General features: G+C 36.0%; 1 protein-coding gene across 2 annotated transcripts; it reads left to right on the forward strand.

Annotated features, from left to right (window-relative positions):
* The first annotated feature begins 1,661 nt into the window (after positions 1 to 1,661).
* Positions 1,662 to 15,743, forward strand: EMB2773 (PHD finger family protein). Of its 2 annotated transcripts, none has more exons than XM_078324054.1 (28): positions 1,662 to 2,009; positions 2,703 to 2,812; positions 2,934 to 3,073; positions 3,173 to 3,263; positions 3,520 to 3,776; positions 4,027 to 4,134; positions 4,518 to 4,623; positions 4,707 to 4,806; positions 5,121 to 5,307; positions 5,596 to 6,030; positions 6,792 to 7,306; positions 7,688 to 7,895; positions 8,632 to 8,682; positions 8,766 to 8,924; positions 9,036 to 9,200; positions 9,522 to 9,824; positions 10,331 to 10,483; positions 10,563 to 10,732; positions 11,452 to 11,560; positions 11,674 to 11,832; positions 12,193 to 12,297; positions 12,714 to 12,956; positions 13,325 to 13,458; positions 13,735 to 13,995; positions 14,359 to 14,647; positions 14,754 to 14,846; positions 14,926 to 15,051; positions 15,163 to 15,743. In XM_078324054.1, the coding sequence occupies exons 1-28, from the start codon at positions 1,807 to 1,809 to the stop codon at positions 15,391 to 15,393; spliced, it is 5,211 nt and encodes a 1,736-aa protein (XP_078180180.1). In that variant the 5' UTR covers positions 1,662 to 1,806; the 3' UTR covers positions 15,394 to 15,743. The 2 variants fall into 2 exon arrangements, with proteins under 2 accessions (XP_078180180.1, XP_078180179.1); XM_078324053.1 differs by having other exon boundaries at positions 1,869 to 2,009; positions 2,926 to 3,073.
* Positions 15,744 to 18,334: the final 2,591 nt, after the last annotated feature.

Raw genomic sequence — 18,334 nt, forward strand, 5'->3', positions numbered from 1 at the left:
CGCATCGGATGTAGATCTTTCCACGCATTAAAAAAATTATTACCGTTGAGGCTTGTTTGCATTTATGGATTTATTACAGGTTTTAGACCTTATTAGGTGTCAATGCAAGCCAAAGCAAGTGGTGAGTGCTTGCTTTTGCGTCGGGCTTATTATATGGAGATAATTATATTTTTTGAAAAACTAATAGTAGCTATCAGTGATAGAATATACAAATTGTGACTAATGGAAATTGAATCTAAGTTCTTCTCAATACTACATAAGTTCTTACCACTAGATTATAAGTGAACGTGTAAAATTGTGGCAAGTGAGAGAATTATATGTTTCACAGTTGCTTTTGGTGTTTGGTGTAAAATTGAGGCATCATGAAATGGTTTTAAGAACATCGCCTTCAAAATGTGATAAGAATTGTCTTATAGAAATATTTTCATGTTTGAACTATTGTCATTATGGTCTATGGGGCTACAAAGACAAACTTTGGAACCCGTTTCGTCGCTTTGTTTAATGAGATCGAGGCAAAAGAGCATGACATTAGTAGAGCAAATTTGGAACAATAATGAATGGGTTTTAACTTTTAACAATAAGAGAAAGAAGCCGGTTATGGATTTTATTGATGAGGAGGGATTCAATTACATCTTTTTTTTGTGATATCGAATTACATTTTCGATTTTTAAAGTTTTCAAAATTCAAATAGTTGATTTAAACCATTAAATATAATGGATATATTAAAATGTGTTTGGAGATCAAATTTTAAATTTTTTAAATTTTTTTACTATTTATTAAATATTTAATAAAATCGTTATATTTAGACTATTAAATTTTTGTATCAATCATAATAAATAGTAAAAAAATTCAAAAAAAATATATATAATTTGATCTGTTAAAATGTAAATTGCATATCAAAGTCCAAACAGTCGATCCGACAGAATTCATACGCAATTTTTATTTTTTTTGAAAATATTACTGATGTTGGGACAATGTGAATTTCGCGCGCTTTTATAGTTTTATAGTTTTATATTATATAATTTTACCAGGTAAACCGAATATCCGGTCAAGCAATCCTGCCGTATTTAGGTCCTCTCATGGAATTGGTATCCTCTGCATTAACTCAAAAAAAATCTTTTGAGGTAATGCATCTGGACCGTTCGATATGCTTCAATATCCGTGCGAGTTAGATCCGCACTAATATTAAAAGGGCCTGTGTTATAAACGGAGGACCGGATTGGCTCGTTTTTAAAAATCAGACAGTTGAGATGTACTAACTCAAAAGATGTTCTTTTGAGTTAATGCAGACGATGCGGACTCCTCACCATGTAACTCTGATCTCAAGTTTTGACAATAACACAGGACATATCCAGTACCGGAAGAAGATAATATTTTACCTGCTCTTGATGGGCTCCACTCCTCAAAATACACTTGACATCTCCATTCCACGAAAGCCGGAAGGAACCTCCGAAAGATAAAACTTCCATTAGAATCCACCTCTCGTCAGTTAAATTCCACGTGAATATTTCTCTGATTTGGACAGCTACCGGGTCAATAACTGTATAAAATTTTCGGACAATCCACTTGCTACATATAAATTACAGAAAATGAGGTACAGAAAACTTCTACTAGTTATCCCTCTCAAATCCTGAATTCGTAATTTACTGCAACTCCAAGCCTACTCTTACAAAACCTTTTCTCCGCCTTTGGTCTCGCTACCGGGCCAGTGTTTCCCTTAGCTCTACTCGCCTCCGCTCTCCCTCCCAAATCAACCACAAATTCCCCAAATTACCCTCTTCTCCCCCTCAGTTTCTCCAGGGGAAGATGGAGAAGGCGTGTAGGTTACCTAACAGCGTGCACTCGGAGATCGCCCCTGCGCTGTCTCTCCCGTCTCTCCACGTGTCCTTTGGATCCGCTGATCGGAAGTTTGAGATCGGAGATGGGTTGGAGTCTCTCAATCGACCCGATGTGCTTATGCAAGCCAGTACCATTGCCCAGTTGCTTTCCAGTTGTGACGTCAGCTATCTGTACGCGATTTTTTTTTTCCTGGTTTCTGATTTTGTAAGATTATTACATTTGCAGAGCTAAACCCGAAGTTATCATCAAAACCTTTATTCGGATAAGTAATTTTTAACGTTCCTCCAGAGGGAAAGTGAATTTTTTTTTTTGAAAATGCTGGGGATAGTAGTATTTTTTATTTCATTGGTTCCAATCTACTACTTAGTCTACCAGAAGGAGTATTTGCCATTTCCTATTTCTGGAAATTGTCCATTTACAGAAAAAAGTCTTGACAGGTTCTGTGAACTAGTGTTTGAATGTGAAGAAGTACGTCTGGTACTCATTTGAAACCGTAAAAAACCTGGCATCTGGTTTTAATAATTGCACATGCTCTTAAAACCTAAAATATGTGCAGGTAAACATCCTGTGAAATTTTTGGGCTTGCAAGGTCACATATTTTGTTTCAATAAAAAATGTTCAACTTTGACAGGAGGGAAGTTAGCACTTTCTATTTATCTAACAGGAAGAAGTACATACAAGCTACTAGATTATGAAATAGGTTGGCAAATATGAATCAACAGGCAGTTTTATTAGCTTGGCCAATTATGTCTTTCTGACACATCTGAAGTCCAAACTGATACATGGAATTTGTCAAAATGCTCAACTTCCAATTATGACTTCTAGTTTTGTTTCCTTTTTCTCTTGTGGCCATGCTATTGTAGTAATTTGAAGGATAAGAGAAGAGAAGTGAGTACAGACCATAGTGAAAGATCGTGGCTGTACCATGAGGTACTTAAGTACAATCCAGACGCTTTCAAATGCTTACCTCGAGGTAATCAGTTCTCGATTTTCACGCATCTCTGATTTAGAATTAAAGATCTCAACTTGTTTGAAATTTGTAAGCATTATATCTCATGGTGCTATTTGTATCTTACACCGGTCAAGTTTCTCAGGTCCAGTCAAGCCGAACTCTTACATTCAAGTACCAGATACAAAGCCATTTCAACAAAATAATGGGTTTGATAGTAGTTATGTACAAAGGGAACCACCACACGTTATCTTGGATGATACTTCTGAAAGAAACATGGCTGAAGTGAGTTCTTGTTATCTTTATTATTCATTTACCGGATTCTGCATGCATTTTTTATCATGTAATATTCTCTTTCTCTTTCTCTTTTTCTCTGTAAAACAGAACTACGAGAGAAGTTCTTCTAAAAAGAAACCTAAAATTAGGAAAAGGGATTCCGATGCTGGTCCTTCTACCTCGGAGGCATTTCAACAGGGTTTGTTTATTTTCCCTCTTGTTTTCAATTGCATATCATTTTATTTTTTCACTTACTGTTACAAAATCTTTCACTTCTTTATTTATTTATTTTCCTTTTTTTTCCTACTTTTTCTTATTTTTTATGTTTTCAATTGCATATTTATATTGCTGGCTTCGTTTTTTGGGTGTCTCGCAGCACCGCAACACCAACTGGTTGCTGATTCTCTTCCTATGACTTGATATATTACTAAATAGGTAATCTGTTCTTCCTGTAGATGCCATTAAGGGGTTCTGTGAGACAGTTGATGAATTCTGTAGCAGAGCAGAAGCCCCAGAGGAGGAAGAAGAAGGAGGTGAAGGTCCCGTGTTGTTACCATTGGCAGCCATCAAGGATCTTATTAATGAGATTATAAATTCCCGCTCCAAGAAGTTCCTGAATGAAGTTCCTCTTGATTCTCTCAACCGACTCCTGAGTGTGCTTGACCGTCAGATCAAGTTTGCCCAAGGCCTCTCTATTGATGCAAATGAAAATGTAAGGCCTATTTGCTACTGTATTTGTGTTTTCATAAATGCACATGAAGGCATGCCATATGAAAAGTGTTCTGGGGTGTGACATCCTGTGTTCATAATGTGCTTTTTAGCCCACAGCTTGACATTTTCCGGAATATGAAGTTTGACTACCATACAAAATCTGCCTATGAGTATCTGTAATCTTACCTTGAAGTTTACATAAAATAAAATATTCTTCTTTCCATCTTCTAACAAGATTGTGACTATTGTAGGATGACTCAGATACAGAGGCTTTGGTTTTCTCTGCACTTGAGGCAACCCATGCTGCTTTGTTAATTTTGACTTACCATGACATGCCCAAGCAAATTTATCGTGAGGAGGTTTCTGCCTCTCTCTCTCTCTCTCTCTATCTCTCTCTTCCTTTTTTAACTTGAGGTATATAAGATGCTAGGACTAGATAAGTTGTGTTAATATATATATGCAGTTGACACATTATTGTTTCTAATGACATCAGCTCTGCTTGTTTTATATACTATCTGGTATTGTACGTTGTACTAAGCATTTTGGCTGGTATACAGGCTGAATGAGCCAACAGCACCCGGTCTTAGTTCTAGACTTGGAAGTTTTTTGGTTCAGATAATATATGCTTTTGTTACTTTTCCATGATTTTGTACACATAGATAGTCTATTGGTCTGTTGTTTATGCATTTATACTTTTAATGATGAACAAATATAGTTATATCAAATTGAACTTTGATTTTAGATGATAGAGAGGATAATAGATATTTCGAGGCATCAGATCAACATCTGCATCGGTGCCTTCAATCCGCAGCACCGCAATCTTAATAAGCCAACTGAAAATGCAGATGGTAAGATAATAAGATTCTTGTCGTGCATTAACCCCTTTTTTTTTGATATACTGTTGAGCAAACTAATACAAGGGGGCTTGTAGGCTATGAGGATGAAGATGATGATTTTGATATTGATGGTTCTGCAAGCAAAAAGAGGCGTACGAGCCGTAGTGCTGGTACAAGAAAGTCTTATGGGAGCAGGTCTGTTTATTAGCCATCTCTTTAGCCATCTCTTCCTCCAGTAGTTACCCAGTTACCTCTTTTATGACAGATGCTTCTTTCTTTTTGGTAGGAAGGATCATTGCTTTTTAATTCCTTAGGATACACTTATAACTGGTTTGGTGACAAGCTGATATGTTTCCCTTACCATTAATTAAATTTAATGAATCATATACTTATATTAATAAAAATTTCTGATGGCACTTAATTAATAGTATAACAAATGTTCTCTCTCTTGTGATAAAGTTTATGTTTTCTTATATTCTCTCACTATTTAATCCATTTTAAACTTGCAGAGTCTCTCAAGCTATTCATTCCCTGGTGCAAAAGCTATGCTTGATTTTAGGGTTTCTGAGAGATCTCTTGCCAGTGATTCGACTGTCAGATAGCTGTGTCATGCAGCTTGTGAAAACTAGCTTTTCCACTTTCCTTGTAGATAACATTCAGCTCCTTCAGTTGAAATCCATCAATTTAGCTTGCGGGGTACATCTTTTTAACTCTATAATCTACTGTTTATTTGCAATTCTGATATTATTTCTAGTTTCCCCACTAAAAGCTTGATTCTTTTTATTTGGGTACTTCAGCAAAAGACACTAATGTTAAATTTAAATGAAAAATATACAATTAAACTATAAGCAGTATGATGGTTCTTTATTGGTTAGTCTATACTTTAGGTGAACTTTTGATTCTTAAAGCTGTACGAAACCACTCAGCTCTAGGTTATTTTTATTCTTTAATTTTTTTTATTTACCAATCATGGTGCATTTTCAGGTATTTGCATTTTATACACAACATAGAGGCTTTCTAATAGATGAGACGCTCCAGCTTCTTCGCAAAATGCAATTCTCAAAACGTGCCCTCAGGACGTTCCACCTGCCAGATGAAGAGCAAAAACAAATACAAATGATAACTGCTATACTGTTACATCTGGTACAGTTTAGTGCCACTGTGCCAGACAGCCTGAAATCCCCAGTTGTGAGTTGGAGCACACTTATTGATGCCACTGTGGATCCGAGCTATCCAATCAAGTGTCTTACAGCTGTGACTGAGGCATCATGTCAATTCTGGACGGGTGTATTGCAAAGGCTGACTGGTTCAAAAACACAAGACTTGTCAGAGGCAAAGGGTATTTTGGAGAACCTTGTTTCAGATTTACTAATGACGTTGAATCTACCTGAGTATCCTGCTTCAGCTCCTATTCTTGAGGTTATACCAAAGAATTCTTTTCATCTTTAATAAGGCTATTCTGTTGAGAGGGTAAGAAGTGGGGGATAAGGAATAACTCTTATTACCACTCTCACAAGAGAAAAGTTATTCCCTCATCCCCACTTTTTATCCTCCTACCATACATAGACCAGATGGCAGTAGCATATGTAGGCTTAAGCTTCAATCATATTTGATCTTTGGCAAAAAGATAACGAAGCGTTCTTGATACCAGAGTGATTGCGATGGTATTTACTATTTAATAAGTCCTACCTACTATTGGATTTGACCGTTGTTGGATATAACCTGGACCAGATGCCAGCAGCGTATTATGGGCTTAAGCCTTGAAAATCCTTAATCCAGCAAAGAACCTCAGAGATTGGAGCTTTTTAGATACAAGAGACATTGCAGTAGTATTTAATAACTTCTACATACCATAACGAATGACTCCTGCCATGGGAAAGCAATAAAAAATGCCAAATGATGAAAATGAATAGTGATATGGTCCATGGTCCATATAAAAGAATCTAATTATTTACCTCTAAGATCCATATCTGTTGGTTTCACCAGCCTGCTTTGTAGTATTGTCATTGCTTTGAGCCAGTGCCGACCCAGAGGTGGCATTGAGATGTGATTATTTAATATATAGAACCAGAATGTTTAATGTGTAGGCAAAGCTTGTTACACACAGCTTGTTACTGAGATTGCAAGTGTAAGACCTTTTTTTCTGTTTGTTTTATATTGCCTTTTCTTTCCTTCTCTAGATTCTGTGCGTGTTGCTACTTCAAAATGCCGGATTGAAATCCAAGGACATATCAGCTCGGTGCCTTGCCATAGATCTCCTCGGCAACATAGCTACTCGACTTAAACGGGATGCTGTTACATGCACCCGCAATAAATTCTGGATCCTTGAAGAGTTGGATGCAAAAGCTACCAACCCTGTCAACCAGAAAGGGGCATGCTCAGTCTGTCAGGGTCGTAGAGGCATAAATATCTCCTGCGACACTTGTGGAAGATGTTTCCACTGGGACTGCATGGGGATTGGCAGCCATGACAACTATTTACGAGATGACTGGTCGTGCCACTTGTGCTCGTCTAAGGAGCAGCTTGAAGTGTTGCAATCCTATCACAAGTTGCAGGGAAGTGGGGGGACAAAGAAGAAAGGGAAAGCTGTAAGTGGGGATACGGTTGCACCACGGTTTGAGGCTGTGCAGCAGATTTTGCTGAGCTATTTGCAGGAAGCAGGTCAACAGGATGATAGTAACTTGTTCACTAGATGGTATGTTATTTGTGATACATTTTGTTTTGTTGTTGCTTCTGCACCCTTGCAAATTTGTCTTCTGTGAATACCTCTTTCTTCTTTGTTTCTTGAAGATACACCTGATGATTTTGTGCGATTGGGTCAAATAGGAAATGATGTCTATTTGATGAAATAATTTTGGAATTTTATTCTCAATGTATTACTAGCCACAGGTTAATTTCTTTTGGGAGTGCATTTTTGGGTTTAGTTTTCAAAACATAAAAAATACTGTTGAGGGCCAAATGGTAAATAATAAGCTTCTAATGATATCCCATGCAAGCAGACGAAGCTAATTTTTCAAGTATATATGCAGAAGTTTTTCCAAATGCTCTTGGAGATTGAGCTTGAGTGTTGTTACAGGTTCTACCTATGCATGTGGTACAAAGACGATCCTCAATCTCAAGAGAAGATCGTCTACTACCTGTCCAGGCTGAAAGCAAAGGAGATATTACAGGACCCAGGTGGTAGTTTGATTCTGTCTAGGGAGTCAGCCAGGAAAATCTGCCAAGCACTTGGTCAGCGCAACTCTTTCTCTCGAGGATTCGACAAAATCCTCACCCTTCTTTTGGTATGTCCTTCTTTCACTTTTATACTTGATCCTGGAAAGCCTCAACATATGCACAAAAGTAAGATGGAATACGATAGGGGTGTAAACAGATCAGATATTATCCGGATCCGAATCCAAAAAATTACCTAAATTATCCGATCCGTATCCGTATCCGAGACTATCCGTATCCGTATCCAAAAAATTACAACGGATAAGGATACATTAAGACTTTTAACTATCCGTATCCGACCGTTTACACTTTTAAACCACAACAAATGTGTTATATGTTCTTAAATTGATTTATTAAATTGCATGTTGTACCCATAATTTATTAAATTGCATATAGATATATATTTTGATGAACAATATAAACACCATGACATAATTTGTGACTAATATTTTAATAATATAATAGATGTTTTGTAACCAACAAGCTAATTATGAAAAATATCCGTATCTGTCCGATATCCGATCCGTATCCGTAATGTTTAATATCCGATCCGTATCCATATCCGAGACTATCCATATCTGTATCCGAAAAATTATAACGGATACGGATACGGTAAGACCACTATCCGATCCGTACCCGATCGTTTACACCCCTAGAATACGATGTCTTTTGTTGTCAGAAAGGCTTTACATTTCATTGAGCTTCTTTGGACAAATTTGATTGTTACCATACTGTGCTTTATGCACGGCCCTTATCCTGATATAATACTATCCTGTATTAACCTTCATTACATTCTAATTTTACCAGGCGAGCTTGAGGGAGAACTCCCCTATAATTAGAGCCAAAGCCTTACGGGCGGTGAGATCTCAAAATCCTTGTTTTTCTTCTCTTTAGCGCTTTTGTAATGATGCATTGTTTTTATATCAATTTTTCATGTATAGGTGAGTGGTATTGTCGAGGCTGATCCTGAAGTGTTGCGTGATAAGCGTGTTCAAGCAGCGGTTGAAGGGAGGTTTTGCGACTCAGCCATCTCTGTTAGAGAAGCTGCATTGGAGCTTGTTGGCCGGCATATTGCTTCACATCCTGACGTTGGCTTACAGGTACTTGAACTATGTATAACTAATGTACCGTCACTATGCTACGCACTTTGTGCTTGTTCATGCTGGTACTTGTGTAGAAACTAAATTGGTATGTTTCTTTGGTATTGGTAGTATTTTGAGAAGGTAGCAGAGAGGATAAAGGATATGGGAGTGAGTGTGCGCAAGAGAGCAATAAAGATAATTCGTGACCTGTTCACATCTAACCCCAACTTCACTGGCACTAATGCATTTATCGAGATAATGTCTCGGGTCAACGACGATGAATCAAGTATTCAGGTAGCTATTTGTAGACACATCATTTGTTTAAAGTAACATTTTCTTTTTTCATCCATCTCTCCTTATTTATTTTGGTTGGATTTGACTAGATAAATATCATATAGAATTGTTCTATGATTATGCAAAAGTTAGGGAAAGCTGATTTAGATAATTGAATAAAATCATAAAATGTAGTTACAGAAGAACTAGTACACTTGGTCCACGACAACTATGTTTAGCAGGACCAAGTACCATATGCGATTCAGTTAGCGGTATTCTTCATGACTGATACTGACATAATTATGTATTGTTGTTCTCGTGCAAATTTAATCCTTATAATAGGATTTGGTGTGCAAAACATTTTATGAGCTATGGTTTGAAGAACCATCTGGAAGTGACAAGCACTATGTGGCTGATGGAAGCTCTGTACCGATGGAGGTAGCAAACAAGACAGAGCAGATTGTGGATATGTTGCGGCAAATGCCTAACCACCAGCCTCTTATTACCATCGTAAAACGTATTTTAGTGCTTGATTTTCTACCCCAGTCAACTAAAGCAACTAGTGGAATTAACCATGCCGCGTTGGCTTCCATACGCAAGCGCTGTGAGCTAATTTGCAAACGCTTGCTAGAGAGAATCCTCCAGGTACAATTGAATTTTTTCTATTCATATTTCTATACAAATTTCATTTATATAAAATAGTCAAGTAATGCCAGAATATGGTATCTTTCTGAATTTGCGAATAAATGCCCAATGATGTTCTTTTTCAAATAGTTGTAAATAACACCATAGCTATCATTAATTATGGAAGAGTTGGTTTCATTAAATGCTTACTGTGCCCTATTTTCGTCCAAAATAACACTCGAGTTAAACTCGAACAAGCAGATTTACATGTTCCAAGCTGAAAACAATAGGTTGTTTTTATGTGTAAAATCTAGGGGCAATCTTTATGTTGTGGCTTAACTTAACCTTGATTTATTGTTTGTTCTTCTTTCCAAATGATTCGTAATGCTGCGCAGTAATTGAAAGCGGGAAAATATTGAGTTTGATTTAAAAATATTGGAGTACTTTTTAAAAATAAAACTTTAAATTTAGATGAATTATTGGCATTGGATATGGTTTGATTTGGTGTGGGAAATGTTGTTCGCCAGGTCAACGAAGGAGTAGGTGATGAAGAAGATGTCCCAGCACTTCCCTATGTTCTTGCATTGCATGCCTTTTGTGTTGTGGACCCCACACTCTGTGTTCCAGCTACAGATCAATCCCAATTTGTAGTTACACTTCAACCCTATTTAAAGAATCAGGTAAAAGATTAATTTTCTGTTCTCTTGCAGTAGCAAACTATGATGAATTGTATTGATGTTCTAACATTTCTATGTACAGGTTGATGACAAGGTGATAGCACAGTTGCTTGAAAGTATAATATTTGTAATTGATGCAGTTCTGCCACTGATAAGAAAGCCACAACAGAGTCTGATAATAGAGCTTGAGCAAGATCTCAAGCACATGATAGTTCGCCATTCTTTCTTGTCCGTTGTTCATGCTTGCATCAAGTATATCCTCTGTCACCCCAATCTTGTTCAATCTCCTGTTTTTTCCTCAGTAATTTTGTAATCAGATGACTTCATTAATGGTATGGATAGTTTCAAGGGTTTGAGTGTATTCTATCCAATAATGTTTTTGTTACTGAAATTAAAAAAGATATCTTAATTTCTTATTCTGACAATTTATTTTCATTAAAACATACTAGTTTTCCTTATGGTATGTAATATCAAAAGTTCTCGATTTTCTCTTCTTCCAAGCTAAGAAAAACGGAATATAATGGGACTAGATTTTGTTGTTATTCTAGGATCTTTTATGTAATGATAAGGAAATTATAAGGTTCTCATCTGTCATTATTTGTTTCTCTATTTTTTTTTTGGAAGGAATATGCATTACTGGAGAATATGCCATATTTGCTGCCTATTAAATAAGAAACCAAAAACAAAATGAATAAACAGCTCTACTAGTTCTTTGGTTTTATATACTACTCTGTTTCATGCAACTTATTGGTTCCTTTTTCTTTCTTTGAAATATATTAAAACCATTTCTTACAAATAAGTGAAATATGTTTCATATAAGTTGTCTATTACTATGATAACAATAGATAAATGTCTTCAGCTTTTTTACTCAACTTGGCATACTCTCAGAATCTCAGTTACATCTATCTTCGGTTTCTTGCTTTTGAAGAACAATACGAAAAGTGACTGATACACAAGTTACTTCTCACCAGGTGTCTATGTTCACTCAGCAAGACAGCTGCAAGAGGTGCAAAACAAGTCAACTATCTGGTTCATGTCTTCTACAAGCATCTCCGTGGGCCCACCTCTGATAACAATCAGGTTAGCAATATATTTACCACAATTTAAGTTTCTTGTCGTTTCAAGAGGTTGTTGGGCTGCTGACTAATGAAATTTTTTTTATTTATATTTCATTTCATGTATGTGGAATGCAGATGTTGGGCCGCTCGTTGTTCTGTCTTGGATTGCTACTTAGGTATGGATATGTATTGATGGCTTTGTCTGATACTCGTATTGAAATTTCCAAAATTCTTGGATTGCTTAAAAGATATCTACTCATGGATGATTTTAGCTTGAAGGTTCGAGCTTTACAAGTATGTTCTTTCTCTTTCTTAGTTTATTCCATTTTCTTTTTTATTTCACATTTTTCTCTTTAGTTATCATGATAGATGCTGTTTTGTAAAGTCAACTATAATATCAGTATGATATTATGCTCTGCATCAGCGTACTGTTCCATTTAGCACAATTTGGAGTTAGATCCTTATTCCATATATGTTTTTTCTCCCTAAGATCTTTACCTGCTAAAGTATATTCTTTTTTTGCCTTTAACATCAAACTCTGTAAAAGGGAATTACATTCATGTATTTATTATTTATTGATAATCTATTTGCTTTTCTTTTTTCAAAATTTGAAATGTGCTACAAAATACAAATTATGTGATTGTTGTAATGTAGGCATTGGGTAATGTACTAATAGCTAAGCCGGAGTACATGTTAGAGAAGGATATTATGAGACTCTTAGAGGCATCCCTATCTTCTGATGTGGACACTCGACTCAAGGTGTCACGAATGTTATATCAACACTTCTCTTATGAAGTGATTTTTTCTTTATTTGTACTGTCTGGATTTTGGGTACATCAATTGTGGTCAGCCACTCCAATCTAATACATTGTCACTAAGCATTAACATTGGTAATTATTTATGTTATACCATTTAAATCTCGAACTTTTGACTGCGGTACTGCACCATCAGGTGTTGTACACCTAATAGATGATGGTATGGAAAATTCTGCCATACTTCATTTTCCCTCTCTTTGGCTCGCTGTTTTTTGTTTTTTATGAGAGGGCTTTATAACCTGATTTGAATGAAAGGTTCAATGGTTGATTGTCTTGTAACTGTTCATAGAAGTTCACTTCCTGCTGATCAAATAGATGTAAAACATTGGAAGTTGCTAATAAAAAAATATTGTCAAACAGATACAATCATTGCAAAACATGTACGAGTATCTGCTAGATGCTGAAATTCAGCTCAGTGGCGAAAGTGCTGAGAAGGCACCGCAGAATGAATATGGCGTAAATGGCACTGGTTCAAGTCCAGTACCTGTAGCTGCTGGTGCAGGAGATACCAACATTTGTGGTGGTATTATCCAGTTGTACTGGAATAGTGTTCTGGCAAGGTGCATTGACTCAGTTGACCTAGTTCGTCAAACTGCTCTTAAGGTAGCTGATAGATTATATATGTTTGTATTGGTTGAGATTTATTTAATTTAGGTGATTGCAGTTTATTGTCTAATCTTAATTGAGGGTATCTGATCACCTAGTTGGTGCTTATAAACATGACATCACTGAATTTTCCCAAAAAGCTCCAGGATATTGGTTCCAAGCCATTCCATACAGATGAGATCTCAATTGCATCAGTTTTTCCATCTCTTTTTCTGTGCTCAATACTTGCTATTCTTAGTCCTGCTTAAATATCAATAAATGCTCCTAGTAACATCAGATGCATTGGCCATGTATTTTTTATTTTCAGACAGCCATTCACTGTCCTTCTATCAGCTCATGGATTTTTAATTTTTAATTTTTCTTAGATAGTGGAAATCGTGCTACGTCAAGGTCTAGTACATCCTATCACATGTGTTCCGCACCTGATAGCACTCGAAACTGATCCACTGGAGGCGAATTCGAAGCTTGCTCACCATCTTCTCACAAATATGAATGAAAAGTATAATATCTTCTTAATTATCTAGAGTTATTTACAATTTGTCATTTCATTCTTTTAGTTTGTTATCTTGACATCCTGCATGGCATGCCTCAAAGTTGATGAAATTACTTTCAAACACTTTTATTTGCTTCAATTTCATGTTGTTATTGTTCCTGATGCTAGGTGTGAACTTCTGTTAGTAGAAGTTTGGTACATGACTTGAAACTGACATCATATCATTGCTTCTGAGATGTATAGAATGAAAAACTAATGCAAATTATTGGATCCTTTTCTTAGGTACCCATCTTTCTTTGAAAGTAGATTGGGCGATGGGCTTCAGATGTCATTCCGATTTTTTGAGACCATAGTCAGTAATCACAACATGGCGTCAGGGAATAGCAATGTGAAGGCAAACCCACTGGCATTTGTCAGGCCAGGGGTGTCTAGAATTTACCGTCTGATCCGGTCGAACCGTAATTCCAGAAATAAGTTCATGCGCTCCATTGTCCGTAAATTTGAGTCTGACAATCGTACTCGCCCTCCCATTAACTTCCTTGTGTAAGCATACTCCATCCGCCTCTCCTTATTACTTGACTTATATAGCCGTAAATCAAAATTGTGGCTAGGTGTTGCAATGGATTAGATCAGGTTAGGTAGGTGACCTTAATTATAGCCTGGTTAATAAAGAGAATAATGTTAACTATGTTCTCATTTTATTTTTTGTTGACCTATAACACAATGGGTAGCAGTTTGGGTTAGACTTGTAAAATTACCAGGCAGTTCAGGTCAGAATGAGCAGTTCTTTCAATAGTTGTCGTCTTACGTCAGTGGATATATCTTTTAGCTTCCTCAATTCCAGCTTTTGGTTTGAAGTAACTCAAATTTTCTTATCCCTTTTTTTTTTTTTATATTTCTGTGTAGCTACTGTACTGAAGTTCTTGCTTCTCTTCCCTTCACAATACCGGATGAACCTCTTTACCTGATTTACGACATCAACCGGGTAATACAGGTACGAGCCGGTGCACTTGAGTCTAACATGAAAGTTTGGAGTTCTTTGGCACAACAGGGGGGTATGGTCAATGCTTCTTCTGGAGATACACATAACGAGGTATTAAATGAGCGGGAGACAAATACCATTGATGGGCCCACAGATGTGACAACACCTGACAAAGGGTTTAAATTATCAGAGACTGACATGGAACGCCTCAAGGTACTGCTGTTATCCTGACAAAGGATTTGATAAACATATGGCCTTTTCTAAGTTTATTTCTGCAAATAAATTTTTGTGGTTTGATATTGAGTATCATGTTATTCAGGCTGATTGTCATGATACAATTGCTTTGCAACTTCTACTAAAATTGAAGAGGCATTTGAAAATTATCTATAGTCTCAACGATGCCCGTTGTCAGGTTTGTTTTCTCTACTCTCCACATGTTGATTTAATAATTAATATTGAAACTGCAAGGTGCTAAATAATTTCTATTTCAGGCATTTTCTATTAGGGAACCCCCTAAGCCAGGGGAGACAGTCTCGAAGCAGAATATTCCATTGAATATTACTGATATCCGAACTGAATTACCTTCACAAGTCGAGGACATGGTACAGTTGTATCAGGTATTAATAGATTTGGTTCAGTTTATCTAATTGCTTGTTTCCTATTGCAATGATACGTGATCAGAAAAATGACCTCTGAATACAATATGTTGTGGAACCTTTTTTTAATAGGAGTATAAGACAGTGTTGAGAGATGATTCCATAGACTATGCTATGTTCACTGCATCTGTCCCAAAGAAACGGCAGACACCACGCAACCCTAGGGTTAGAAAACCAGCAGCTGTTAGAGGTGAAGAATCGGAAGACGATGATGAATGGACAAGGGGCCCACGTAACCTTGACTTTAGTTCGCCAAGAAGTGGTGGGAGTGGTCGTGTTACCCGTTCTAGGAACCACCTATGACCATAGCAATAAAAAGTTGAAAATAGTGGGGTAGTTGATCTGACAGGATTGCATTTTGGCTAGTCGCAAATAGGAAAAATGGAATAGATTTGTGTAATGCGTTTCTAATTTTTGTACATTAATAGAAAGGATAGAAATCAGGAGTTAATTGGGGATAAATTTAGTACATAGGAATTAGGTTCTTAGCTAAACTTAGAATACCTGGTTGTAGTTCAAAGGTACTGATTGAGCATTGTTAATGCAATAATGCTCCACCCCCGCTTTGTAATTCTTTTGTTTTTGAGGGCTTGTAGCTGCTTGTTGTTACAATGTGCTATATTTGCAAATTAATCAAATTAATTCTTTGCTCCTGTTGTATATACGTGATAGATTTACATAATATTTTATTTGTGCCAGCTTTATAATTGTTGTTGATTGAGTCATCACATGATTAGTAATTTTGTTGTATTCAATGTCACTAATCAAATTCAAAATCTCCGTAATATTTTTTTACTTTTTTTTTTTATTATTTTTAACAATTGTCGAGATTGTTGAGTTTTTTCTAAGAATATCGGTTCAAATCTCGGTGAATTACAAGTTAAATATTTTCTATAATTATTTTCTTGTCTAACTCCTAAATCTGCTATTGACATAGCAAATGACGAGGTAAAGAATGAGAACATGGAGTTGCCGGGTAGAGAATCTGAATCCATGTGCTCTTTCCGAGACAGCTATCTGTTTGTCATGCATAGTTTATTCTGTTCTCCATTTGTCGGTGTCGGTGCGTACACTGAATTCCGACTGCAGTAAAACCTCTTCATCCTAATAACAATCCTTGTTTTCCATGCTACAAATCCTTGAGCTCTATATCTTATTACATATTTACATGTCAATTTGTCTTATCATATACAAGTTCATATTTACATATATTAAGAATTTGAGCAATCCAATAAAATTAAAATAAATTTCTAACTGAATTTCGAAACTAGGAAAATGTAAACCAATTTAAAAGGACATATATAACAGCAGAAAAAGATGTATACATAACAGAAAATGACTTTTAGCTAACTATGACTCAATGAGATGGTACCAAATAAAAAAGAAAATTAAACCGACTCGCCATTAGGCGGTGTAATTGAAAAAGACATGGTTACAAAATCCAAGGAATAAAAGCGAATTTAAAGTCAAATGATTGCCACATGAAAGCCCAAATGAAGCCAGTAGAGGCTAGGCTGGAAACTGAGTTGAATATTGTTAGCCTGTTTTGTCTTCCCTTTCCCTTTCCCTTTCCCTTTTGCCATTTGTTTGGCAAATTGGATGTGTACCAACGTTGTGACTGTCTCTCTCATCGTGACAACGCTGCTTTTACTTGTTCATACGCCTAAATTAATCCAACACGTGTGATGCAAAATACCCCAATATAATAGCTGTCCAGTCCAGTTGTATTAGACCAAACAAAAATGAAAACTAAATAGAAGCATCAGGAAAAAAAAATGTAATATTAATTTCATTATAGGTTGTAGGTCAGCAATGTCATGAGCATTAATGGTGAATAACCATAGTTCTAAATAGCGCGCTATAGCAGCGCTATACTGTTTTTAGACCATAAAAGTTATGACGCTATAGCACACTATAGCAGCGCAATATGGTAATAGCGTCTAGGGACGGATTTAGGATTTTCGTTAGGGGAGCAAAATAATATCGAATCGGATTTAAATAACTAATCAGATTTAAATCCATTAACTAATTGGGTATTCGATAAAAAACAATACTTTGACTTATATTTTCCATGACTTGTAATTTATGATGCTTTAACTTATAATTCTAATTACCAATTATAATTCAATAAAATTATTTTGATTTTAATACTAAATTTAACTCAAATTACAAATCAAACATCGACAAAAAAAATTCTAAGAGGAACAAAGTCGATTAGTACCCGATAGATCACCACTAGAACTCAAAATTCAGGAGGTGACAGCTGCCCCCTTGTTACATGCTGAGTCTGTTCCCGATAACGTCATTCTTTTAGCTGTTCCGCTATGACACAATAAACCTTTGTGAATTACATAAGAAATTTTATTGTTACTCAGATTTCAGTTATCTTAAAGCAAAGCATACTGACTATTTCTTTAAATTTATTTTTTGCAATACGACTGCTGAGCTAATGGAGCACGAGGAGAGTGCCTCTTCCAAGTATATATTTTAATAATATTTTGGGTGCAGTTATGCGTGTATGACCAGACCAACTCTAAAGATGGAAGCGTATCCTTTGCGGAGTTTTTTCGTGCGAAGTTGTGCGGAGCTTTTAATCTGGTCCGTTCATTTCGAATCGGACAGACCAGATCAGATCTTGCTCGAATTTTAAAAAAACTCAAAATTTGCGAAACTTTTAATCCAGTCCGTCCGATCCAAAACGAACGGACCAGATTAAAAGCTCCGCATAGCTCCACATGGAAAATCTCCGCAGAGGATATCATTTCCTCTAAAGATGCCAAGAAATAATTATAACAATGTAAATTAAATTGAGGTCAGGTCAGACGTCAATATTAAATTTTGTTACGCCTTTTTGGTATATATTTATTGAAATTCGTGATAGAGATAATGAAATTATAACGTGTTTTGAAATTAGAACATATATAAACAATTCAAAATCTATAAATCTAAAATAAAATAGCAAATAAATTTAAATCTTATAGTTATGGAGTAACGACATTGTTAAGCGGAAACGTAAATACTGATCTTCAATGGTTTTCCTCAGACGTGGTGATGGAGACCTTAGACGTTTTCTTTTACTTCTTACTTTTAGTAAAATAAGTGGACATAGTTTTCCATCCGAGTGCGTCCAAATAATAGAATAATGATTTAATAACTCTCAGACAACCTTTGAGAGCAGTATAATTTATAAATAGCAATATGAATTTTTTCATCAAAAATTCAGATGTCTTTTTATTAATTTTGT

The sequence above is a fragment of the Carex rostrata genome, chromosome 22 (assembly GCF_964058835.1).
Source record: "Carex rostrata chromosome 22, lpCarRost1.2, whole genome shotgun sequence".
Lineage (NCBI taxonomy): Eukaryota > Viridiplantae > Streptophyta > Magnoliopsida > Poales > Cyperaceae > Carex > Carex rostrata.